At 40.4% G+C, this 27,832-nt stretch overlaps 1 protein-coding gene across 2 annotated transcripts in view; it reads right to left on the bottom strand.

Annotated features, from left to right (window-relative positions):
- The window catches only part of LOC105468385 (KIAA1210 ortholog), an 80,275-nt gene that overhangs the window by 21,383 nt on the left and 31,060 nt on the right, over window positions 1–27,832 (bottom strand). For both annotated transcript variants that reach the window (XM_011718503.3, XM_011718504.2), the window contains exons 3-6: window positions 22,769–22,937; window positions 15,403–15,529; window positions 14,634–14,768; window positions 11,291–11,446 (exon numbers count right to left, since the gene is read on the bottom strand). In XM_011718503.3, the coding sequence (XP_011716805.2) occupies window positions 11,291–11,446; window positions 14,634–14,768; window positions 15,403–15,529; window positions 22,769–22,937 (587 nt within the window). The remainder of the gene's footprint in view (window positions 1–11,290; window positions 11,447–14,633; window positions 14,769–15,402; window positions 15,530–22,768; window positions 22,938–27,832) is intronic.

Here is a 27,832-nt window from a genome sequence, read left to right as displayed (position 1 = left end):
GGGCATAGCTTAACGAAAAGCAGCAGAAACCTCTGCAGATGTAAATATCCCTGTCTGACAGCTTTGAAGAGAGGAGTGGTTCTCCCAGCATGGAGGTTGAGATCTGAGAACGGACAGACTGTCTGCTCAAGTGGGTCCCTGACCCTTGAGTAGCCTAACTGGGAGACATCCCCCACTAGGGGCAGTCTGACACCCCACACCACACAGGGTGGAGTACACCCCTGAGAGGAAGCCTTCAAAGCAAGAATCAGACAGGTACACTTGCTGTTCAGCAATATTCTATCTTCTGCAGCCTCTGCTGCTGACACCCAGGCAAACAGGGTCTGCAGTGGACCTCAAGGAAACTCCAAAAGACCTGCAGCTGAGGGTTCTGACTGTTAGAAGGAAAACTAACAAACAGAAAGGACACCCACACCAAAACCCCATCAGTATGTCACCATCATCAAAGACCAAAGGCAGATAAAACCACAAAGATGGGGAAAAAGTAGTGCAGAAAAGCTGGAAATTCAAAAAATCAGAGCGCATCTCCCTCTCCAAAGGGACACAACTCATTGCCAGCAATGGAACAAAGCTAGACAGAGAATGATTTTGATGAGTTGAGAGAAGTCTTCAGTCGATTAAACTTCTCAGAGCTAAAGGAGGAACTATGTACCCAATGCAAAGAAACTAAAAACCTTGAAAAAAGAATGGATGAATGGATGACTAGAATAATCAATGCAGAGAAGACCTTAAAAGAACTGATAGAGATGAAAACCATAACATGAGAACTACGTGACAAATGCACAAGCTTCAGTAACCAACTCAATCAACTGGAAGAAAGAGTATCAGTGATTGAAGATCAAATGAATGAAATAAAGCAAGATGAGAAGTGTAGAGAAAAAAGAGTAAAAAGAAATGAACAAAGCCTCCAAGAAATATGGGATTATGTGAAAAGACCAAATCTACGTCTGATTGGTGTGCCTGAAAGTGACTGGGAAAATGGAACCAAGTTGGAAAACACTCTGCAGGATATCATCCAGGAGAATGTCCCCAACATAGTAAGGAAGGCCAACATTCAAATTCAGGAAATACAGAGAACACCACAAAGATACTCCTTGAGAAGAGCAACTCCAAGACACATAACTGTCAGATTCACCAAAGTTGAAATGAAGGAAAAAATGTTAAGGGCAGCCAGAGAGAAAGGTCAGGTTACCCACAAAGGGAAGCCCATCAGACTAACAGATCTCTCAGCAGAAACTCTCTAAGCCAGAAGAGAGTGGGGGCCAATATTCAACATTCTTAAAGAAAAGAATTTTCAAACCAGAATTTCATATCCAGCCAAACTAAGTTTCATATGTGAAGGAGAAATAAAATCCTTTACAGACAAGCAAATGCTTAGAGATTTTGTCACCACCAGGCCTGCCTTAAAAGAGATCCTGAAGGAAGCACTAAACATGGAAAGGAACAACTGGTACCAGCCATTGCAAAAACATGCCAAAATGTAAAGTCCATCAATGCTAGGAAGAAACTGCATCAACTAACGAGCAAAATAACCAGCTGATATCATAATGACAGGATCAAGTTCATACATAACAATATTAGTCTTCAATGTAAATGGACTAAATCATCCAATTAAAAGACACAGACTGGCAAATTGGATAAAGAGTCAAGACCCATCAGTTTGCTGTATTCAGGAGACCCATCTCACATGCAGAGACACACATAGGCTCAAAATAAAGGGATGGAGGAAGATCTACCAAGCAAATGGAAGACAAAAAAAGCAAAGATTGCAATCCTAGTCTCTGATAAAACAGGCTTTAAACCATCAAAGATCAAAAGAGACAAAGAAGGCCATTACATAATGGTAAAGGGATCAATTCATCAGGAAGAGCTAACTATCCTAAATATACATGCACCCAATACAGGAGCACCCGGATTCATAACGCAAGTCCTTAGAGACTTACAAAGAGACTTAGATTCTCATACAATAAAAATGGGAGACTTTAACACCCCACTGTAATATTAGACAGATCAACAAGACATAAAGTTAACAAGAATATCCAGGAATTGAACTCAGCTCTGCACCAAACAGACCTAATAGACATCTACAGAACTCTCCACACCAAATCAACAGAATATACATTCTTCTCAGCACCACATCACACTTATTCCAAAATTGGCCACATAGTTGGAGGTAAAGCACTCCTCAGGAAATGTACAAGAACAGAAATTATAACAAACTGTCTCTCAGACCACAGTGCAATCAAACTAGAACTCAGGATGAAGAAACTCACTCAAAACCACTCAACTACATGGAAACTGAACAACCTGCTCCTGAATGACTACTGGGTACATAACGAAATGAAGGCAGAAATAAAGATGTTCTTTGAAACCAATGAGAACAAAGATACAACATACCAGAATCTCTGGGACACATTTAAAGCAGTGTGTAGAGGGAAATTTATACCACTAAATGCCCACAAGAGAAAGCTGGAAAGATCCAAAATTGACACCATAACATCACAATTAAAAGAACTAGAGAAGCAAGAGCAAACACATTCAAAAGCTAGCAGAAGGCAAGAAATAACTAAGATCAGAGCAGAACTGAAGGAGATAGAGACATAAAAAACCCTCCAAAAAAAATCAATGAATCCAGGAGCTGGTTTTTTGAAAAGATCAACAAAATTGATAGACCACTAGCAAGACTAATAAAGAAGAAAAGAGAGAAGAATCAAATAGACACAATGAAAAATGATAAAGGGGATATCACCACCAATCCCACAGAAATACAAACTACCATCAGAGAATACTATAAACACCTCTACGCAAATAAACTAGAAAACCTAGAAGAAATGGATAATTTCCTGGACACATACACTCTCCCAAGACTAAACCAGGAAGAAGTTGAATCCCTGAATAGACCAATAGCAGGCTCTGAAATTGAGGCAATAATTAATAGCCTACCAACCAAAAAAAGTCCAGGACCAGACGGATTCACAGCCGAATTCTACCAGAGTTACAAGGAGGAGCTGCTACCATTCCTTCTGAAACTATTCCAATCAATAGAAAAAGAGGGAATCCTCCCTAACTCCTTTTATGAGGCCAACATCATCCTGATACCAAAGCGTGGCAGAGACACAACAAAAAAAGGGAATTTTAGACCAATATCCCTGATGAACATCGATGCAAAAATCCTCAGTAAGATACTGGCAAACTGAATCCAGCAGCACATCAAAAAGCTTATCCACCATGAGAAAGTGGGCTTCATCCCTGGGATGCAAGGCTGGTTCAACATATGCAAATCACTAAACGTAATCCAGCATATAAACAGAACCAAAGACAAAAACCATATGATTATCTCAACAGATGCAGAAAAGGCCTTTGACAAAATTCAACAGCCCTTCATGCTAAAAACTCTCAATAAATTCAGTATTGATGGCATGTATCTCAAAATAATAAGAGCTATTTATGACAAACCCACAGCCAATATCATACTGAATGGGCAAAAACTGGAAGCATTCCCTTTGAAAACTGGCACAAGACAGGGATGCCCTCTCTCATCACTCCTATTCAACATAGTGTTGGAAGTTCTGGCTAGGGCAATCAGGCAGGAGAAAGAAATAAAGCGTATTCAGTTAGGAAAAGAAGAAGTCAAATTGTCCCTGTTTGCAGATGACATGATTGTATATTTAGAAAACCCCATTGTCTCAGCCCAAAATCTCCTTAAGCTGATAAGCAACTTCAGCAAAGTCTCAGGATACAAAATTAATGTGCAAAAACCACAAGCATTCTTATATACCAGTTACAGACAAACAGAGAGCCAAATCATGAATGAACTTCCATTCACAATAGCTTCAAAGAGAATAAAATACCAAGGAATCCAACTTACAAGGGATGTAAAGGACCTCTTCAAGGACAACTGCAAACCACTGCTCAGTGACATAAAAGAGGACACAAACAAATGGAAGAATATACCATGCTCATGGATAGGAAGAATCAATATTGTGAAAATGGCCATACTGCCCAAGGTAATTTATAGATTCAATGCCATCCCCATCAAGCTACCAATGAGTTTCTTCACAGAACTGGAAAAAACTGCTTTAAAGTTCATATGGAACCAAAAAAGACCCCACATTGCCAAGACAATCCTAAGCCAAAAGAACAAAGCTGGAGGCATCACGCTACCTGACTTCAAACTATACTACAGGGCTACAGTAACCAAAACAGCATGGTACTGGTACCAAAACAGAGCTATAGACCAATGGAACAGAACAGAGCCCTCAGAAATAATACCACACATCTATAGCCATCTGATCTTTGACAAACCTGAGAAAAACAAGAAATGGGGAAAGGATTCCCTATTTAATAAATGGTGCTGGGAAAATTGGCTAGCCATAAGTAGAAAGCTGAAACTGGATCCTTTCCTTACTCCTTATACGAAAATTAATTCAAGATGGATTAGAGACTTAAATATTAGACCTAAAACCATAAAAACCCTAGAAGAAAACCTAGGTAATACCATTCACGACATAGGCATGGGCAAGGACTTCACGTCTAAAACACCAAAAGCAACGGCAACAAAAGCCAAAATTGACAAATGGGATCTAATTAAACTAAAGAGCTTCTGCACAGCAAAAGAAACTACAATCAGAGTGAACAAGCAACCTACAGAATGGGAGAACAATTTTTGCCATCTACTCATCTGACAAAGGGCTAATATCCAGAACCTACAAAGAACTCAAACAAATTTACAAGAAAAAAACAAACAACTCCATCAAAAAGTGGGCAAAGGATATGAACAGATACTTCTCAAAAGAAGACATTCATACAGCCAACAGACACATGAAAAAATGCTCATCATCAGTGGTCATCAGAGAAATGCAAATCAAAACCACAATGAGATACCATCTCACACTGGTTAGAATGGCAATCATTAAAAAATCAGGAAACAACAGGTGCTGGAGAGGATGTGGAGAAACAGGAACACTTTTACACTGTTGGTGGGACTGTAAACTAATTCAACCATTATGGAAAACAGTGTGGCGATTCCTCAAGGATCTAGAACTAGAAATACCATTTGGCCCAGCCATCCCATTACTGGGGATATACCCAAAGGATTATAAATCATGCTGCTATAAAGACACATGCACACGTATGTTTATTGCAGCACTATTCACAATAGCAAAGACTTGGAATCAACCCAAATGTCCATCAGTGACAGACTGGATTAAGAAAATGTGGCACATATACACCATGGAATACTATGCAGCCATAAAAAAGATGAGTTCGTGTCCTTTGTGGGGACATGGATGCAGCTGGAAACCATCATTCTCAGCAAACTATCGCAAGAACAGAAAACCAAACACTGCATGTTCTCACTCATAGGTGGGAATTGAACAGTGAGATCACTTGGACACAGGAAGGGGAACATCACACACTGGGGCCTATCGTGGGGAGAGGGTAGCAGGGAGGGATAGCATTAGGAGATATACCTAATGTAAATGACAAGTTCATGGGTGCAGCACACCAACATGGCACATGTATACATATGTAACAAACCTGAACGTTGTGCACATGTACCCTAGAACTTAAAGTATAATAATAAATAAATAAATAAATAAATAAATAAATAAAACAGTCTTAAGAGGATGTCTGTTGTTAGGTTTAGAGTATGTTATGTGAGTATAGATTATATGTGTATGTTATGACTTCCCTTAACTCACCAGTGAGTTAAATAAACTATACACTCTCTGGAAGTCTATGCAGTATTTCTCAATGTATGGTCTGGAATCCCCCAGCACCAAAATCACCTGGAACCAATGTTGAAAAAGCACGTTTTGGGGACATATTAAGGCCTAATGAGTAAGAATATCAGAGGAAAGGCTTTAGAAGAGCTTTATCAGGGTTTCCAAATGAGTCTTCCAGGAGCCAAAGTTGAGAACCACTGCCTAGTCCTCTAGCATGACGAGAAAGGCTCCCATTTTCAAATATGAGTACAGCAAGTTCAGGAATAATTCTGTCAGTTGCCTTAGAACAGGAGTCAGAAATATATGGACTCCTTTTGGGAAGTGTGGCTTCTTCTTAGGCCTTCTTAAGTCCTCTTTCCCTCAGTCCTATTGGTTAGCAGCAACCTTGAAAAGTTACCACACGGTGGCTCATGCCTGTAATCCTAACACATTGGGAGGCCTAGGAGGGCAGATCACAAGGTCAGGAGATGGACACCATCCTGGCTAACACAGTGAAACCCCGTCTCTACTAAAAATACACACACACACACAAATAGCCAGGCATGGTGGTGCACACCTGTAGTCCCAGCTACTCGGGGGGGCCAAAGCAGGAGAATTGCTTGAACCCGGGAGGCGGAGGTTGCAGTGAGCTGAGATTGCGCCACTGCATTCCAGCCTGGGCGACAGAGCGAGACTGTCTTTAAAAAAAAAAAAAGTTACCACAGGAGCCAACTACAGGATTTTATGAGTTACCCAAGAAAAGCAAATAGAATCCCTTCCTGGAAGAATTCTGAAAGAAAAACAAGTGGAGAAAGTGGGACACCTTTCTCTACTTTTCCATCCTCACTCCCCTCCAACCCTACTTCTCCTTCCATGCACTCTGACAGCCGACATACCCTGTCTGAACCCAATCTGCATATTATTTTTTCGTTTGTATAAATGTAAGGGGTAGAAGCGTAGTTTGTTACATGGATATGTCGCATAGAGGTGAAGTCTGAGCTTTTACTTTTACTGTAACCATCACCCAAATAATATACATTGTGCCCATTAAGCAATTTATCATCCCTCACCCTCCTCCCTCACTCCCACCCTTCCAAATCTCCGACGTTTATTTTCCACACTCTATGTCCACTGTGTACACATTATTTAGCTCCCACTTATAAGGGAAAACATTTGGTCCATTATGCGTATTATTAAGTACGGCTGAGATGTTTTCATTTCTTCTCCTGTGTTTTAGAGAGAGTTTAGCACAGACATCTTCAGATTAATATCTGGAATTAAATGGGCTTCTCGTGCCTCAACATCTGGGAGATGTGCCCGGCCTGGTACCTACTAATCCAGAATCATCTTAGATAAGGAACCTGGGTTGGACCTCAGGCCAGGGGAAAGGATTCTTCAGCACTGGTTGTTAGAGAGCTGGACATTTATTTGCTGTTAGCTGGGATAAGAGCTTCTCTTTGGAAAATAATAACACATTTTCACTTCTTTTTTCCCTTCTGTCAAGTTTCTAGACCCAGTGCAAAGGAGTTTAGTCAATAATGCACATTTTGGTAGTACTTTTTAATGATTTATTTTTCTGTTGTATGATGCTAGGGTTTTCCCCTTTTGAGCAGGGACAGAGAGAAGGTTGACTGTCTTCTTGAGACAAAGGAAAGCTCTGATTGTAATGTCTTAAATAAGGGGATTACCAGGTGGCTGTTTAGGCCCAGATTTCGTCAAGCATTTGGCCCATAAAGCTGTCACTCTGGGAAAAAATACATTCTGAAACTGACACTGGGATGTTGGAGAGTTGGGTTCTATGTGAGTCAAAACTAAAAGCATGTGTCTATCTCCACAAGAATAAGCAATTCTTGGTGGGAAAAGTAGTTCTTGGTGGGAAACTTCTGCACCAAGAGGTACTGGCACAGAGTGTGAGACCCAGTAATGACTGTAGGGATTTTAACTCCCTGGGTGTGGCAAAGTGCCCATTCCTGAGAGTTCCTGCACAGCTGCTGCTTCATTCAAAATCTGTGTTACTTAAAGTTGTTGTGGTCAATATTTTTGCCAACTTGAAAGTTCTTGAAGGTGGAATTTCTGATATTCCCTGCAGCCCCCTCCCCCTTCTGTCACAATCTCTTCAATTTCTTAACTAGTATAGAGAATAAGAACATGGACTTTGAAACCAAATAGGCCTGAATATGACATCCTAGCTCTACAATTTATTGGCTGTCTGACCTTGAGCAGGTTCCCTAGCCCTTTTGAGCCTCAGTTTTCATGTCTGTAAAATGGGAATAATTGTAATATATACTTTGGTTTGTTGTTGTAAAGATTAAATAAAATTATACAAGGAAAGTGCTTAACATAGTGCCCGTTACTTAAGAAAGTCTTGATAAATGTTAGCTGTTGTTGCTATTGCTGGGCATTGGTTATACAAAGTTAGATGACTGCTAGAGGCCACATAGTTCAGTGAAAAGTGCTATGGATTTGGTCAGGAGTCCTGGGATCAAGCCCCAGCTCTATCTTTGATTGGCTCTGTGGCCTTGGCCAAGTCACTTCACCTCACTGAACCTCAATTTTTTTTCATCTACAATGAGAGTCTTTCCTATCTGCTTTACAGAGTTATTGAGAGAATTGAATGTAACTATATATGGAAAATCACTTTGAAAGTTGTAAATTTTTGTGCAATCATGGGGGAAGGAGCATTATGTTCTCCTTTGATGTATTAGAGGATTTTAAAACTAAAATTTTATTTTATTTTAGAGACAGAGTCTCACTACACTGCCCAGGTGGAAGTATGGTGACTACACACAGGCATGATCATAGCGCACTACAGCCTCAAGTTCCTAACCTCAAGTGATCTTCCTGCCTCAGTCTCCTGAGTATCTGAGACTACAGGCATACGCAGCAGAGGATTGCTTAAAAAAAAAGATGGCGGCCGGGCGCGGTGGCTCAAGCCTGTAATCCCAGCACTTTGGGAGGCCGAGACGGGCGGATCACGAGGTCGGGAAATCGAGACCATCCTGGTTAACACGGTGAAACCCCGTCTCTACTAAAAAATACAAAAAACTAGCCGGGCGAGGTGGCGGACGCCTGTAGTCCCAGCTACTCGGGAGGCTGAGGCAGGAGAATGGCGTGAACCCAGGAGGCGGAGCTTGCAGTGAGCTGAGATCCGGCCACTGCACTCCAGCCTGGGTGACAGAGCGAGACTCCGTCTCAAAAAAAAAAAAAAAAAAAAAAAGAAAGATGGCTCTGTGCTTCGGAGACTTATTTGTATACAATGCTGTGGAATTATGGTGTAAGTCATCCAGGTAAAGCATGAGACATTACAAAAAGAGGCAAACTTGTAGCACTCTAAATTAACTCCTTATTAGCCAATTCAGTGGAATAACTTAACCCCCAAATGTTAACTACCAGCATTTACCCTGCAATGTGACTGAGGCCAGGGAATTTAATCAGCCCAAACTTTAAGCTTTAAGAATTTTACCCTGACAAGGTATATTGACAGCTTATCTTCACAGGTGTGGAACAAAGGACAAAACTCAAACTCATCCCTCTGCTCACCTGAGACAAATGCATATTTGATTGCTTCTTCTGATGTAAAAATGCAGATTCACTGAGGAAGATGAAGGCATAAGTGACCATTTCTCTATCCCCTCTCATATGTAAATTGTGTATTCAGTGAAAGACTGATCAAAGACTCAAACGCAACTATTTGTCTCTTATCTTCCCACACCTTTTAAAATTGTGTTCATCTTTCCCCAATATCCACCTTTTCCCCTTTAAACACTGAAGTCCTCAAAATCATCTTTAGAGAAAGGTACAGACCTGCCTCCCAGGTGCGCATCCTTAACCATGGCAAAATAAAATTTTCAAATTGTTTCTGACAATTTGTCTTAGGTACTTTTCTGGTTTACAAACTCAACAACAAAAAGATAAATAACCCAATTAATAAATGGGCAAAGGAGAAATCGATATTTCTCCAAAGAAGATACACAAATGGCTAACAAGCACATGAAAAGATACTTAACATCATTATTTACTAGAGAAATGCAAATCAAAACCACAATGAGATACTATTTCACACCCACTAGCATGACTATAATTTTTTTAAAACAGGAACCTAACAAGTGTAATGTAAAGCGGTACTGCTGTTGGGGAAAACAGTTTGATTAAACATAGAATTACCATATAACCCAGCAATTCCACTCCAGGTATATACCCAAAAGAATTGAAAACAGGTATTCAAACAAAAATTCGTACACGAATGTTCATAATAGCACTATACACAATAACCAAAAGGTAGATAGGACACAAGTGTCTATCAATGGATGAATGGCTAAACAAAACGTGGTACATCCATATAATGAAATATTATTTAATCATAAATAGAAATGAAGTACTGATAAATGTCATGACATGGATGAACCTCAAACACATTATGCTAAGTAGAAGAAGTTAACACAAAAGCCACATATTGTATGATTCCATTTACATGAAATATCCAGAGTAGGCAAGTACAGAGATAGAAAGCAGAATAGTTGTTGTCAGGGGCTGGTGGGAGATACGAATGGTGAATGACTGCTCAATAGGAACTGGGCTTGCATTTGGGAGAACCAAACAGGTTCTGGACTTTGATAGTGGTGATGATTGCATCACATTGTGAATGTATGTACTGTCACTGAATTGTATACTTTAAAATGGTTAAAATGATAAATTTTATGTGATCTGTATTTTACCACAATAAAAAATGGTATCTAATTCAATTCTTCCACTAACTCAGATTATGCATCCCAATTAATCTGATTTAGTGGCATCCTGCAGAAAATACTTGTAGTCGTAACCCAGATCCATAAAACAATAAGCATCCATCCACCTACTACCAGTCTGTGCTTTAACTTTGGTTTTAACCTAATTTGTTTCTTTGTTGACATATCTAACTGAGGGCTGCTTCACTTCATAGGATCTTTTAACATCAAAATAGAGTTTTGTTCTGACTGGTCAATTCTCTTCCTTAAAAATTAGGTTTCTGTTTACTTTTTATTTCCAAAGGTTAATCATTCTAAACTCTACTTCACTCTCAGAGCCCTTTCAAGTTCACCAACAACCAATTCAATTAAACACACATTAGTTTGAGAATGGAAGTGTTGATACGGGCACGCACTACTATACGCTGATTGATATTATCTGGTTGACAAACCTAGACGTATGAAATAGACACATCACCCTCTCATGTGTCAGCTGATTTTTCACATGGATATGTGTCAAACAATATTATATGCCCTAACCTCTGATATTTTCTGGATTTCAAAGTGTAGAGACTATGCTTCAGTAAAAGTCTCTATTTTTATCTTCATGAAATAACTCAAAACATCTGCAAACTTATTTTTTCCAAAATACTATCTTCTCTTGCTTATACATTAAAAAGGTGATTATTTGGTTTGTAGAATTGGATGGAAAACCACCATGCAAATCAAAAGCCAAGAATGTCAGCTCCTTCCCCAATCATCCCCCTAGTGTTGAGCTCCAGCGGGAGAATAGATGACACAAGAAGAAATTATGCCTCTGATCTGTGAGCCCCCTCAACCTGCCCCTTAATATATACTCACCTGAGTGGCTGTCAAACTCTCATGTGGTAAAGCCTTCTTTTGTGGATTCTTGGGTGACTCATCATCGAGAGAGATTTCTACCAAGTTCTTAGAAATTATGTCAGGTTGGATAACAGGTGGGATGATGCTGAGTCGGCGTTGGCGTGATGGTGGGTTCTGTCAAGAGGGAGAATAGAAGGAACAAGTTAAAACATGTGCGCTCTCCCTCAAATTAGTGGTTTTCTCTTATTCTTTAATAAGAGAAAGGAATCCAAAGTTGGTTGAAGAACTAAGAATCCAAAGTGAAAAAAATAAGCCCAGGGAAGAATTTCCTACCTTCCCGTCTTCATTTCTAATACCTACTCAAACCAAAGACTACTAGCCTTGATTTCCCCTCTGGGGTGCTGCACACTTTTGCCAATCCCCAAAGACAGAAACTTCAAATTGCTTGTTCGTGAAAAATCAGAATCCTGATGTTATCTCCTTACTGATGTTAAATACAAATCTTATTTAGTTCTGATCTTTCTTTTAATGTCTGAATTTGACTTTGGAAGTCCAGTTCTCGTAGAGGCGAATCTTTGAGTTATGACCTGGAATTGGCATCCAAACTACACTCTTTGCTCCTATTATTCCATGAATTATTTGGATAGAATCTTGACTGTGTTCGTTGCTTATCTTAATCCTGTCAAGAATGACTTTCTGGGATTTTAAAGAAAATCTACAGAATTTTAAAATCTATAGATTTTAAAGAAAATCTACGGAATGGTTTCCTAAAGGGACAAAAATTGATCATTTGGATTTTCCTTGGGATTCAGCAGACAGTTTAGTTGATTCCATTTTGAAGAAAATGGTACACTTGAATTTGAGGCAGTGGTCCCTGCCATGGTCCTCTTGATGTGGGTCAGAATCCCTGCTTTTTATGTTTAACAAACACTGGCTAAGCATCTACAATGCATTACATCCCATTCCAGGAAATGGGCCTACAACAATAAACAAAACAAATTCTTGCTGTCATGAAGCTGACATGCTTGCTTCTGTTGTAGACTCTGCTCAGCTCAGGGCAGACAGCCTTCAGACACTATAGCCAAAGAAGGGGCCACAGTGAAGCTTACCAAGGTTATGCTCCTGGGGTGCTCCTGGCCAGGTTCTCCAGTGCTTCCTTATTACTACCAGGCCCCATTGGGAGCTCTTGGGGAGAGGCCATATCAACCAACTCCAAGCCCAGCTTTATTAATAATAACTACAATAATGACAACTAACTTTTACTAAGGGCTTACGGTGTGCTAAGCAGGGAATGCTCTCCATAGATACATCTCACTGAAGCCTCACAACAATTCTTTAAAGCATTTGCTATTGTGGGCTCCGTTTTACGGATGGGGAAAACGAAGTTTGAGAGATGATGTAACTTCCCCTAATTCTCCCAGTGGCAGATCAAGCATTTGAAAGGTCTGTCCAGCTTGATAACCCTTGTTCTTGATCACTATGAACTGGTGTCTCCTAATTATAAGGGCCAGAAAAGGGAGAGCCCATACTGAAGGCCAGGTTCAAGACGTTTAAAGGCAACGACCGGAATAGATGGTGTGCCTGCTTCCTTAAGAAGGGCTGAGGGACAGTCAAGACCGCGAGCAGTAAGAAAAATTGTTTTGAAGTCTCAGTTTCTTAAATGACTAAATTCAATTTGATTCAACAACAGCAAGATGCTAATAATCTGCCATTGTATCTTTTTAACTATTTGTACTCAAATAAAGGGAACAGAAAATGTCTTGGAGAGTAACGTAGGCATCCACATTCCTAACACTTCAGATGGGACATCAGGTAAAAATCTGGCAGGAAATAAAATTGGTTCAGTGTCAGTATTTCTGACATAACTGTATACCTGGATTTCTTCTTTCACAATCTCCTAGTTGTTCTGAATGTCACTTAATCCATTAGAATCCTGCCCCTTCAAGGGAATTGATCCCACTGGCCAATTCCATGCTTGCCCCAGCTTTTATGTAGCACTGGGTGTCAGGACCCTTGACTTAATGCTATCAACCATCCTTCCATTTGGAGTTGTCATTTTCGTACTTAAGGGAAGTTTCCCATGCAAAGGTCAGGTTGGTTGTTGATTACTTAGGTCCTATTAATACCCTATGCTGTCTTCAACCTTGTTTTACAGGGTATCAACTAAGGGATCAGGCCAAAAGTGTGAGGTGTAGGCCCAAACCAAACATTTAAGAAAGCTTGCCTTTAGGCTATTGTGGCCTTCCCCAACCACTTCCTTGTGAGAAGTAATGCCCCTAGAATATTTTCCTTTAACTTTCACAAAAAAAATAATTTTTTTTAAAAAATGGAATATCTCTGCTATATGAGTCTCTCTGTTGCTGGGACTAAGAGAGGAGGGGAAAGATGGATGAGTCCAAGCAACTAGTTTCCTCTTTCTGAATGTGAGAACCCTGCGCCACTTGGTCATGGTCGTGAGGCTGCAGGGAGTGTAACTATGGCGGTGAGTGAAAGCTTGTGTTGATGTTTAAAACTGAAGATTGAATAGTTCATGGAAGTGACTTTTTCCTGCTGTAGTACAAGAGGGCAACAGTCTTCTGACCCTAGGGGCTGCTTAACAACTTTAGGGTCAACACTATTAGTGTCTATCTCAGTGTTTTCTCCTGTACAGCTAATGGATCCAGAAGAAAGGAAACCAGAGTGAGAGATGTGGGGTCTTAGCAGGCATGTCAGAAATAAGCCCCACTTACCTTTTGCCAAATGGAAAATAATCATATCTCCAGTGGAGAAGGGTCTCCTCCTTGTGTGGCTTTCCCACTTACACAGGGACCCTTGGGCATAATTCCACCCTCAGGCTGAGATGGGGAAGACAGCTGTTAAGGGTTGTCTCCTTGACAATATCTCCAGCTCCCCCTGAAGCATTTCTGGATCACAGATATAGTCTGACTGAGTAATGGATCCCTACCATAAATTTAAGATTAGCTGGAGGCAAGATGCTACATTACGTAGGCACTAAGGTGTACCCTTCTTTCTCTCCAGGCAGGTATAAAGAAGTTGAGTATCTTGGGGTAATGGAAAGATCATGGGGTTTGAGTTTAATACACCTGGGTCAGATTTCCAAGTCTACAACTTACTACCAGGGTGAGCTTGAGCACTATCTTTAACTTCTCTGAGTCTTCATTCAATCCTCACAAGCAACCCTTTGAGGTAGATGTTAATATTATAACCACTGTAGATGAGGAAAAGAAGGCTCAGAGAAGTTAATCAACTAGTCCAGGGGTCACACAGCCAGTAAGCAGCAGAGTAAGAATTCAAGCATAGATCTGTCCATTTCTGATTTCTGACTGAGCTGCCCATGCTCGGAACAATTCCACTTTGTTACCTCAGTGATCTTGGGGCCAGTAATCCAGAATGCACTTGTAGGCACATTTTGAAGCACAGCTCCTAACATGGCTCCAGACACAACTCCAGGCACACTACTCCTAGGTTTAGGCAGAGTTCTGGAAATACGGGATCTCTGTGTAAGAGAGAGAGAAAAACTTGAGGATTGGTATGCCAGCATATAAACAGTGGAATGTTGCTGTCAAAATAATTATTCTTATGGTATGTTAAGATAAGTGAATATAGGCCAGGCACGGTGGCTCACGCGTGTAATCCCAGCACTTTGGGAGGCCAAGGCGGGAGGGTTGCTTGGGCCCAGGAGTTTGAGACCAGCCTGGGCAACATGGTGAAACCCTGTCTCCACAAAAAGTACCAAAAAATCATCCAGGCATTACAGGCCTGTAGTCCCAACTACTCGGGAAGCTGAGGTGCGTGGATCACCTGAGCCTGGGAAGTTGAGGCTGCAGTGAGCCATGATCATGCCATTGCACTCCAGCCTAGGTGACAGGGTGAGATCTGTTTCAAAAAATTAAAATAAAATAAAATAAAAAAGAAGTGAATATGGCAACACTAATCAACACTGTGTGCCAGGTATTAGGCACATTATATATTTATACATTCTGTCACTCAAGGCTTACAACAGCCCTGTGGGGGCAGGATCAGCTGAGAAGCAGAATCAAGTTCCCACTCCTTTTAATTTTGGCAGGGTTAGAGTAGGGAACAGAAGAGAAGTAGTTCAATTAGACACTGATGCTCGAGTCCACTATTACCTGCCGAGGTCTGCCTCTCTGGGGATCCATAGAAGGACACATTTTACTTGCTGATCTTTCAGGCTCAGGACCCAACATGAAGATGCTATCATGGGATAGGGCTTTGCTCCCCATGCTGCTCTTGACCCTGGACAGAAAGGAAAGGTCTTGTAAAAGCAACCCAAGGGCCATGGGAACTGAAGACAAATGTATGTTCGTAATATGGCCCTACCATAGATACCTCAGAAGGAGAGCAGGGATGCATATGTGCTGACATAGAAAGCGGCTCATGAGATAGTAAGTGAAAAAAAATAATGGTATGACCCCATTTAATATATACACACATATATAGTTCATATTCAAAGAAAAAAATCTAGAAGGATATCCACAAATTGTTAGAGGTGGTTCCCTCTGAGGAATGACACATTAGGGACAGGAAGGAAATGTTCATTTTCCACTTCATGTCCTTCTGTATAATTTTACTTTTTACATTATGAGCATATATCCTTTTTACATAACAGTCTTACTGAGATATGGTTTATATATCATACATTTTGCCCATTTAAAGTATATGATTCAATAGTGGCAATTCTGGGGAATGGGAGGAAAGGCCATGAGTTTTGCTATTATTACAGTGAGAATTATAAAAGATCTTTCACACCCAAATTTTTCTCTAGTGTTTTTGTTTTGATTTAAAAAAATATAAAAGATCTTCTCAGATACAGGAGGCTTTCATTCATCAGATCCTTTCCTCTTTCACACAAGAGCTCTGCAATATATCTATCCTATTTTCAAAGTCATCCTATGTACCACCTGCCCCTCCCTTCCCCAAGCTTACTAAATCCAGATGAAAATACCTTCTGATTGGGAATGGTACCAGGTTGATGATAATTACATGTTAAGAAAAATCAGAAGAAAGAGAAAAACAAATGAAAGGCTAAAGACATGAAAGACTCCTTTTTGGAGTGTGGTAATGTATTTTACCTTTTAAAAATTTCAACCAAAGACATCACAGGAAGAGCAAACTACAGACCAATATCTCTTATGAACATAGATGCAAAAATCCTCAATAAAACACTCACGAGTTGAATCCAACAGCATATAAAAAGAATTATATACCACGACAAAGTAGGATTTACAAGGAATGATCGGCTTAATGTGTGAAAAGCAGTGAATGCCAAACACTATATCAATAGAATAGAAACAAAAACTATATGACCATTTCAATAGATGCAGAAAAAAAATTCATAAAATTCAGCACCCTTCCATGATAAATGCACTCAATCTTGATAGAAGATATCTGTGACAAATCACGGCTAATATCATGGTGAAAGGCTGGATGTATTCCCCCTAAGATCAGGAACAAGACAAGGATGACTGCTTTTATCATTTCTATTCAACAGTGTATGGGAGATTATAGACAGGGAAATTAGGTAAGAAAGTGAAATTAATGCCATCCAGAATGGAAAGGAAGAAGTGAAATTATCTCTATTCACAGATGACATAATTGTGTATATAAAACTCTTAATGAACACACTAAAAATGACTAGAACTAATAAACGAATTCATCTAAGTTGAAGGATACAAGAATGATATACAAAAATTGTATTTCTATACATTTGAAATGAACAACTTGAAAATGAAATTAAGAAAACACTTCCATTTACAATAGCAACAAAAGAATAAAAACATGAAAGTAAATTTAACAAAAGATGTGCAAAACTCATAATCTGAAAACTGTAAGACACTGATGAGAAAAATGGCAAAGGCCTGAATAAATGAAAGGAAATCCCATGTTCATTCATTGGAAGACTTAAACTTATTAAGATGGCAGTACTTCACAAAGTGACCTACAGATTCAGTGCAATTCCTATTGAAATTCCTGCTGGCTTTTTTTTTTTTCCGGAAAATTGATCTTAAAATTCATAGTGAAATGCAAGGGACCACAAATTAGCCAAAATAATCTTGAACAAGAGGAACACAGTTGGATAACTTATACTTCAATTTCAAAGCTTACTGTAAAACTACAGTAATCAAGACAGTGTAGCACTATCATAAAGGTAGACATATAGATCAACGGAATAGAGTTGAGAGTTCAGAAATGGACCTATACGTCTATGGTTGATTTTCAGCAAGGGTACCAAGACTATTCAATGAAAAAAGAAGAGTCTCTTCAACATATGGTGCTAGAGCAACTGGGTATCCACATGCAAAAGAATTAAGTTGGACCTTTATCTCACACCATATATAAAAATACTATAAAGACACATGCACATGTATGTTTATTGCAGCACTATTCACAATAGCAAAGACTTGGAACCAACCCAAGTGCTTATCAATGATAGACTGGATAGAGAAAATGTGGCACATATACACCATGGAATACTATGCAGTCATAAACAAGAATGAGCTCATGTCTTTTGCAGGGACATGGATGAAGCTGGAAACCATCATTCTCAGCAGACTAACACAGGAATAGAAAACCAAACACCGCATGTTATCACTCATAAGTGGGAGCTGAACAATGAGAACACATGGACACAGGGAGGGGTACATCATACACTGGGGCCTGTTGGGGAGTGGAGGGCTAGGGAAGGGATAGCATTAGGAGAAATACCTAATGTAGATGATGGGTTCATGTGTACAGCAAACCACCATGGCACATGTATACCTGTGTAACAAACCTGCACGTTCTGCACATGTATCCCAGAACTTAAAGTGTAATTTTAAAAATTAACTCAAAATGGATTAAAGGCCTAAATATGAGAGCTAAAACTATAACATTCTTAGAAAAAACATAGGATTAAATCTTTGTGATCTTGGATTTGGCAACGGATTTTTAGATATGACACCAAAAGCTCAAGTAACAAAAGAAAAAAAAATAGATAAATAGTGACATGGTTTGGCTCTGTGTCCCCACCCAAATTTCATGTCAAATTGTAATCCCCACATGTTGAAGGAGGGACTTGGTGGAAGGTGATTGGATCATGGTGGCAGTTTCCCCCATGCTGTTCTCGTGATAGTGAGTGAGTTATCATGAGAGCTAATGGCTTAAAAGTGTGTGGCAGTTCCCTGCTTGCACTCTGTCTCTACTGCCACCATGTAAGATGTGCCTTGCTTCCCCTTTACCCTCTGCCATGATTGAACTGTGAGTCAATTAAACCTCTTTTCTTTATAAATTACCCAGTCTCAAGTAGTTCTTTATAGCAGTGAGAACAGACTAATACAAATGGATTTCATCAAAATTAAAAATGTTCGTGCATCAAAGGTTACTAGCAAGAAAATGAAAAGATGACCCACATAATGGAAGAATATATTTGCAAATTATATATCTGATAAGAGTCTTGGATTCTTAAGGAATTCAATAATAAAAATTTAAATAACCCAATTAGAAAATGAAAAAAATGATATGAATAGACATTTCTCCAAACAAGAAAGATATACAAATATCTTTTCCAAAGATATACAAATGGCCAACAAGTACATGAAAAGATCCTCAACATCACCAACTGGCAGGGAAAAACAAATCAACACCATAATGAGATGCCATTTCACACCCAGTAGAATGGCTAGAATCGAAAATTCAGTTCAGATAATAACAAGCATTGGCAAGGCTGTGGAGAAATTGGAACACCCATACAGTGCTGGTGGTGCCCCCATACATTGCTGGTGTTAAAATGGTCCAGCCACTTTGGAAAACAGTCTAGCAGTGCCTCAAAAGGTTAAATATATAACGACCATTTGACTCAACAATTCCACTCCTAGGCATATACCCCAGAGAAATAAAAACACATATCTGCCCCAAAACTTGTACACAAATGTTCATAGCAGTATTATTCACAATATCCAAAAGGTGGAACAACTCAAATATCCATTAACTGATGAATGGATAAAATGTGGTATAGTCATGCAACGGACTACTATTCAATAGCAAAAAGGATGAAATTCTGATACATGCTACAACATTAATGAACCTTAAAAACATTATACTGAGTACAAGAAGTCAGTAAGAAAAGACCACATTCCATTCATGTGAAATGTCCAGCATAGGTAACTCCACAGAGACAGAAAGCAGATTAATGATTTCTAGGGCCTGGCGGGTGTCGGGGGAAGGTTGAATAGGGAGGACTGGTCAATGGGTACAGGAGTTTATTTTTGAGGTGATGGAAAAGTTCTAAAATTTATTATGATGATGATTGTACAACTCTGTGGATTTACAAAAAAAAATGTTGAATTTTACCATTTAAGTGGTTTAATTGTATAATATATGAATTATATCTCAATAAAACTGCTACCAAAAAAAGAAATCAAGTTCTTGATGCATGATTTTAAATGAATGACCCTTGAAAACATACTAAGTGAAGGGAAGCCAGTCAAAAATAGCCACATATTGTATATTTCCATTCATGTGAAATGTTCACAATAGGCAAATCCATAGAGGCAGAAAGCAGATCAGTGGTTTGAAAGAGGAGAGGGGAATGGAAAATTACTGCTAGTGGGTGCAGGGTTTCTTTTTAGGGTGATGAAATGTCCTAAAATTGGGTAATAGTGATAGCTGCACACTCTAAAAGGTAGAACTTTGTAGTATGTGAATGACATTTCAAGAAAGCTGTTATATAGAAACATAAAAATTTTAAATAACAAAGTTATTCCTGTTAGGTAGGAAAAAATGTGTATATGTATATAAGAGATGAGATTAGATACAAAAAAATAAAGGAAGAAAAGAATTAAAAAAGCAAGTAAGCTGATACATGCTACAACATGAATGACTCTTGAAAATATGCTAAGTTAAAACATGCTAAGTGAAACAACCTTTGTATGATTCTACTTACATGAAATATCCAGAATAAACAAATTTATAGAGACAAAAAGTAGATTAGTGGTTATTTAGGGGGAAAACTGTTAATTGGTATAGGATTTCTTTTAGGGAGGGATAGCCATGTTTAAAAACAGATAAAATAAACTTTAAAATGTTTAAATGCCCTTTTTGTACTTATTGTCTTTATTACAAAACAATACATATATGTTGGCACTTAAAAAATATTTTTAAATGGTAACTAGAGTAGCAGCTTGGGCATTGTGGAGCTAGCACCCGCCCTGTCTTTATGAGCCAGTGGGGCCTTCATATGGATATATTTGATAATGACACACTATAAGGATAATCTCATGTTATGGGGATCAAAACAGAACCCACTCTAAGATGGCTTGTGGGCCAACAAGAGAGGAGAGGAGAGAGATGTCTGCTACTTTTTACTAAACTCCTATTTACCTTTTCCCTATAAAACTCTGCTATCCGGGTGGCCCTGATGTTGGAAGCAACATAGTCTGCTTTATAAAACAGCAGTCCAGCAGAAAATTACTGTGACTCTCTAGATAAACACTTAATGGGCATATATATGATTGACTCAGCATTGAGAGAGTAATGTTTCCAGACATCTCTATATACACGCATATGCTCAGTATGCACACATAACATGCTTTCATTCACTGCTGCTCTATGATCTACTGGCTCAGAGGTTCAGAACCAGTGTAGCATCTGTGACTACCTTGCCTCCTCTGCTTTGTGCAAAAAAACTGAGAGGAAATCTTGGGCTGTGAGTGGGCTTAGAAATGTCTCTCATTTCCATGCTGTGCATTAACCAGAGTGAAGCTGTTGAATTGGCTCTATCATGCCAAGCCCTCCCTGATCAAAAGATTAAATTAGCACCAATTGTGGCCAAGTTTGTCAGAAATGAAAACTCTTATCCACTTAACATATCTAGTGCTCATCGATCTGTTCCCTGGAGGTGAAAAGAAAAAATAAATTAAAAATCGCAAACAAAATCTCAGCCTTTAAGGGCAGTGAAGTATATTATTATAACATCACTCATTAAGAAATCAAATGAAGGAACGGGATTTGTCCATTCCATCAGATACAGCTTAATACAGTCTTGGAAACAGATGCTGGCCCTATGGTACAGGCCAGGGGAAGGCTGGTCATAAGTTTTGTTATGATTGATTGCTTCAGTGAATGAAGAAAGCTGATATCCCTTCTCCAGAGTGACATTTTCCAGGGTTTCTTCCCCTAGCACATTAAGCAAAAGACTGAGATCGGGGTGATCTTCAGACCCCCTAAGTTAAATCCCCACCTTCTCTCTCTATCTCTCTCTCTCTCTCTCGTTCACGTGTACACACACTTCTGGAAAGGAAGGAACAAGAGGGAGAAATGTAGAACTTTAGCAGAGATAGTAAACCTGAATGCCCCTCCCTGACCGACCTCCAGGTTTTAGCAGGGCTAGTCTTAGACTTACTGAACACTGCAAGGTGATGGGCTATAATAGTGTTACTTGTGAGGTACTACATAAGCCCCTCTTTCAAAACCGTCTCCCCTACTTCCAGCAAGACTATCTGAACTTCCTCACACTGGAGGCACTCATGAAGGTTGTTCTTAAGGAACCGTATATGATAACTATGAGGCCATTATGTTATAGAATGTATTGGGGGAGGTATTGGGGACAGTATAACATGTCAGCTAACTGCCTCATGAAGGTTTTCCCTGGTTGGAATGGGCAGCAGGACCGGTGAGCTCTGTGAGGAGTCCAGATAAGTCTGGTATTTAAGTCCAGGAGAACAGTCCTAAGTAGAACTTCATAGGGGGAGGTTTGATTGATTGGGAGACAGCTGGGGATCCTAGGTGTCCAGATCGCACAACAGGATGTGGAAATTTGGGCGCTGCAAATGAATATCTGAATAGCGGTGGCAGTGGTAGCTGGAAACAGTCTTCACCATGCCCTCTGTGACTATAGCATTTCCCCTAGTCTCCTGGGATGGAAGGAGAAAGGGATCTGGGTTGTTTGCTTGCGTGTGTGTTTTTACAGCAACACAGTGATTTCATGCTCATGACCCACCCCACTCACAGCTAGATAGCTTTACTATATGAGGCTTTCATCACTCGTTATGAGATCTTGGCCAGATCTGTAGTCTGAGAGCCAGGCAAGCAAACCAGACCAAGCCTCCTGAATGATGTAGGCCCTTCTTACCAAATCAAACAGGCCTTCAGGTCCTCATTGGCTGCAGGCCCCACATCTCAAGTTATTTTTGTGTGACAGGCAGGGCTTCCCTGAATATCTGCACCCTCTTACTCAGTGCTCTTGGGAAGTGGGGTATGCATTTGCCATGCTCCAACCCACTGAGCTGTGCAGCTCAGACAACAAACATGCATATGCACAGAGAGAAAAGCACCACTCCCTACCCCAGACATGACTGCATTGGCAATGGCTGCAAGCCTGACCCCCACAGGTGGGGTCTCTTGGTGTCCCTGGTGATTTGGCTGCCGAAAGGTGACCTAGATCCAACTGTCTGCCTCTTCTCCTGTCTCCCCATCACTCTCCACCCCATCTGAGCTGACCTGGCCTTAGTTGGTTGATTTTCTCGAGCAGGCTCCAGAGAAGAGATGTTAATGTTGCTGCTGGACGAGCTCAGTTCTAGCATTTCTTCTTCCTGGGTATCTTCAGCTTCTTTTTTCTTCTTCTTACCAAAAAAGCTCTTAAGGGCTTTAAATTTGCATTTCTTCTTTCCTGGAAGTGAAAAATGAAAATGAGACAGAGTGTGATGGTAGAAGGGAAGACAGGAGAGGAAATAGGGCCTTCATGACAGGAACGAGGACCGTGATCCCACCCAGGTAGCCTGCAGAGCTTGGACTCAACCCCAATGCTGACAGCACCCTTCAACATTCATTAATAACTCAGTAACAAAGTGTCTGAGTTACTGGTGAAAGGAGAAGCCCAGGCCACAGCTTGTGATCTCTGGGCAGCCTCTATTCAGGCCAAACTCACTAGGAATTCACTTGCCTCTCAATTTCAGCTATTAACATATATACCTCTTTCTTTGTCCTAAGAAGTTCATTCATGTGAAGCAATGATTGAGCCAATGAAAGCACTTGGTACTCCCCTGACTCTACCCCAATGGCTGGAGTCATTGCAATCCAATAGGAGAGCCAAGCTCCCACATGAGAAAAACACTTCAGAACCCTTAGAAATCCAAGTCTAAGTGGGAGTTGATACTTCCTAGCCTGCGTGCTCAAAGGATGCAGACCCAAAGAGTGAGTGCGGTTGATTAGTGCAGTCCAGGAACACTTCCTTGAGGAAGGAATTTATGAGCAAGGGAGATGGCTGGGAATCAGAAAGAAGAAAAAGCTGCCCAGGCGAAGAAGCTGCCTGTGTAAAAGGCATGTCAAAATCAGATACCAAAGAGTTTTTCAAGGAGTGTGTGTGTGTGTGTGTGTGTTTGTGTGTGTGTGTGTGTGTGTGTGTGAGATGATCATTGTGTGTGTTCTTCAACTCTTGCCAATTGGTTTGGATTATCTACAGGGCTGCTGCCCTTTGCACATGCAGATAAATGAGAGTTTGCTCTATCTATAATAATTACCAGGGCAGCAGTGAGGAATGTGAGCTTTAAATGCTCTTAAGGTTCTCTGTTTGGGCTTTATTTATTTATTTATTTATTTATTTATTTATTTTGAGACAGAGCCTTACTCTATCACCCAGGCTGGAGTGTGATGGCGTGATCACGGCCCACTGCAACTTCCACCTCCTGGGCTCAAGCGATCCTCGTACCTCAGCGTCCCCAGTAGCTGGGGCTATAGGCATGCACCACCACACCTGGCTAATTTTTGTATTTTTTGTAGAGATGACACTTCACCATGTTGCCCAGGCTAGTCTCGAACTTGAACTCTTGGGTTCAAGTGATCCACCCGCCTTGGCCTCCCAAAGTGCTATGATTACAGGCATGAGCCACCACGCTGGGCCTCTTTGGTTTCTTAATAAGCACATGTTTTTATTGTGCTTATTAAGAAACTAAAGGGGAGAAGGGGGAGAGGGCTCGTGCTGCATTCTTCAGAGGGAAGGAATTAGCTCTTATTGATTTCACATGCAAAAAGTGCCAACTAAGTTGTCTCATTCCAAGTCCCAACTGTCTGGTCTCCAGAAGGTCTCATCAGCACAGCAATTCTGTGCTGGCAATGAAGGGTCCAGACAAGGGAGTTGCCAATGCAGCAGCCATCATGAAAGGCTTAATGGTGTAATGGAAAGCACCATCCAAGTGTCAGAAAATTCTGGAATCCTAGGCTTAAATTCACTATCAATTAGCTTTGTGACCTTGAGTAGGTCACTCAACCTCTCTGGGACTCAGCAGGAAAATTAAAGGATTGCATCTGATCAGCATCTCCCAAAGTGTGTTCAGAGGGATGCTCATAAGGTTTGTTGCATGAGACAGGGATCTGTAGTCCAGTCAATCTGGAAAATTCTGGATTAGACAAAGTTCAGTAGTCTTCTTTTCAACAGAACTTTTCTGAAACTTCAAAATGGTTATGTATATGGTGAAGTTCCAAGAAACCAGGCAACAATATTATCTCCCAATGTGTGTCAGCAGAATGTCTGGCAAAACACACTTTGAGAAATACTGAACTAGAGTTCCTTTAGCTCTGAAACGCTATGACCTATTTGTGCACCAATTGCTCCTGAGCCTGCCAGGGTAAAGGTTCCTAAACTTCAAGGCCTGCCTTAAGTCCAGTTTCCCACCAATCAGTGAAACTCATGCTTCTCTCTGTCCTCTGAACACCTAAAACTTGGCTGTTAGCATCACAAGTTTTGCATCTGAATGTTCTTAGCTTACTCATTCATTCGTTCATTCATCTATTCAACAAATATTTATTAAGGTCAAGTACTTATCATGTTCTGGGTATCCGTGAGAAAGAAATAAGTTATAGTTCCCTATGTCTTGGCTACTACCCCCACATCAAGGCTGCAGGCAAGCCCTCCTTAGCATCCAGCACAGTGCAAGGCATGCAGTAACAGCTGTGTCCACGTGGGGGCGCAGAATACCAACACAGCTTGTTGCTTCCCTTGACTTGAGACCACTGAACAGAGTCATCTTTCAGCATACTATAATTTCAACACTGGCCCTTATAGGAGTTGATGCAAATTATAAATGACATAGGTAAAGAGCTTAGCATATGATCTGGCATGTAGTAAGTGCTCAATAAATGTGAGCTAGTGTTAGGGACTCAGTAATTACTTGTTTATCAAGGCTGGATTCAATTCTGTGTTCATTAGAAGCAGACCCATATCTATAACTGAATAGTGAACTGTACAATATGCAAAATTGGAGGCAGAAGCCAGCATGGAATAGAGCAACGAAAGATTATAGGACTATTTGCTTGATAATTGCTGCTTAAGTAATTTCTGTTTTGGATGACTTCAGCAATTTCTTATCTACTAGAATGTGCCTATATAGGGGCATGGTTGGGAAAACTTCGCAATTCTACCTAAAGAGAGAAAGAATAAAAAATGAAAATGAAATGGGAAATGTATATTTTCTCCAAGATCCCTTTTAAAAATGTTTTCAGAAAAAATTAATTTCTACAATAATAAAATATTTAAGGCTGGGCACGGTGGCTCACGCCTGTAATCCCATACTTTGGGAAGCCAAGGCAGGAGGATTGCTTGAGCTCAGGAGTTCAAGACCAGTTTGATCAACATAGCCAGACCTCATCTCTATTGAAAATTTAAAAAATTATCTGGGGGTGGTGGTTAGTGCCTGTATGCCCAGCTACTCAGGTGGCTGAAACAGGGGGATTGCTCGAGCCCAGGAGGTTGAAGCTGCAGTGAGCTATGACCATGCCACTGTACTCTCTCCTGGGCAACAAAGTGAGATCCTTCCACCTCTGCCTCCCAAGGTGCCTGGATTACAGGTATGAGCTACTGTGCCCAGACGATTTATTGATTCTTGACAGGTGGATCTCATTCTGGCCTTCTGAAAGGGGAACAACTTTATGCTCAGAAGATTTAGAAACACAGCAATTGTTGCCCCTCTTGCTTCAAAATCCCACAGTGGAAGAGAGGAAAGCAAAGCTAGGGAATTTGAGTTGCAAACCTGCTTCTAATAATCCAGCAAAGACAGGGAGAAGAGAGTCAGCAGCTAGTAGCTCCATTTGTGACACAATCTATAAACACTGAATAACTGGATAAAAACATGTCTAAGAAACTATTTAGGCTGTAATAATGAATTCAACAAACATAATCATTGTATGAGCGGACAAAATTATACATTAACACATTTTTATGTTCCTAAATTAACAAAATGACTAGTGACTTTGGAACTATAACAAGTGCTAAAAGTTAAGTATGCATATAGTCCAATTTCCCCCCAATTTTCCATTCTTTTCTGGGCAGAAACAACAACTTATTTTCCAGCAAGGATTCAACAACAGCTAAAGCAATGGGTGTCTCTTTTAACTATGGACCCCAGAAGGAAAAGAATGTTTCCATTCCATCCTGTAGTGTGGCTCTGAGTGTAGTGGTGGTATAGCTTTGTTAGCAGGGAGCTGGGGAGACACGGAGAGATGGTAACTGCCAAACATGGTAAGTTGGCTGCTGTTGTTCTAGGTCAGTGACTGGATACGGCCTTTGTGACAACCCACTGCCAGACATACAATGTCAGCAGCAAGGGTCTATGTCTTCAGCCTACTTTCCATTAGGAAACCGCCCTACCCCTAACTGTATCCAACACCCCCCACCCCCGCTATCCCATGTATGGAGACAAGCCCTGGTCTCAGCCCTGGGAGTGAGATACAAAGCTGGATACTGTCTACGTGCTATGCTGCTTTTGAAACTCTAATGGAATCTGAGATTGTTGCCATATATTCAAGTCTATAAATTTGGCCTTTGAAGCTTTATTTTTTAAAGTGTGGTGGGGGCACCTTTAAATCACCAGCAGCTGAGCCCTCCACAGGCTGTTTTTCAAAATCTACGAAAAGCACAAAGGGTAGAGAGATCTAGACAGCAGGTATGGGTAAAAACTCACATTTGTACCCAGCAATGTTTATATAGGTCACCTATACACTGGGTAACTTATGTCATCACAGGGTACAGCAGCTGCAGTCAGTGAGCTGACAGCTGAGAGGTGACAGCTGTCTGGACTTCTATAACAAAGCCATTGATTTCCCCATCCAAGCCCAAAGACTGTGCATTCCCAAACAGCAAGTAGCTTTCAATATACTCATCCAGTCAGGGTCTGCAGTGTGTCACATGCCAGAAAACAGCTCATTGAAGACTGTTTTTTCTCCAGAGAAGAAAACACAGCTAAATCGAATGAGAAATGGTTGCCTCTAAGTTGTATATTTGCTTATCCACCATGCATACAGGGAACCCATCTGAATTGAACTGAATGAGCTTTTAAAATGCATCGCATAATGATGGCCTTGTTCTCTTGCATTGCTGCTTGGAAATAAAACTTTTTTTTTTTTTTTTTTTTTTTTTGAGACGGAGTCTCGCACTGTCATTCAGGCTGGAGTGCAGTGGCGCAATCTCGGCTCACTGCAACCTCTGCCTCCCGGGTTCACACCATTCTCCTGTCTCAGCCTCCCAAGAAGCTGGGACTACAGGTGCCTGCCACCATGCCCAGCTAATTTTTT

This window comes from Macaca nemestrina, chromosome X, assembly GCF_043159975.1.
Source record: "Macaca nemestrina isolate mMacNem1 chromosome X, mMacNem.hap1, whole genome shotgun sequence".
Classification (NCBI taxonomy): domain Eukaryota; kingdom Metazoa; phylum Chordata; class Mammalia; order Primates; family Cercopithecidae; genus Macaca; species Macaca nemestrina.
The sequence above is the reverse complement of the archived record's forward strand: the minus strand, read 5'-3'. Positions and strand labels throughout refer to the sequence as shown.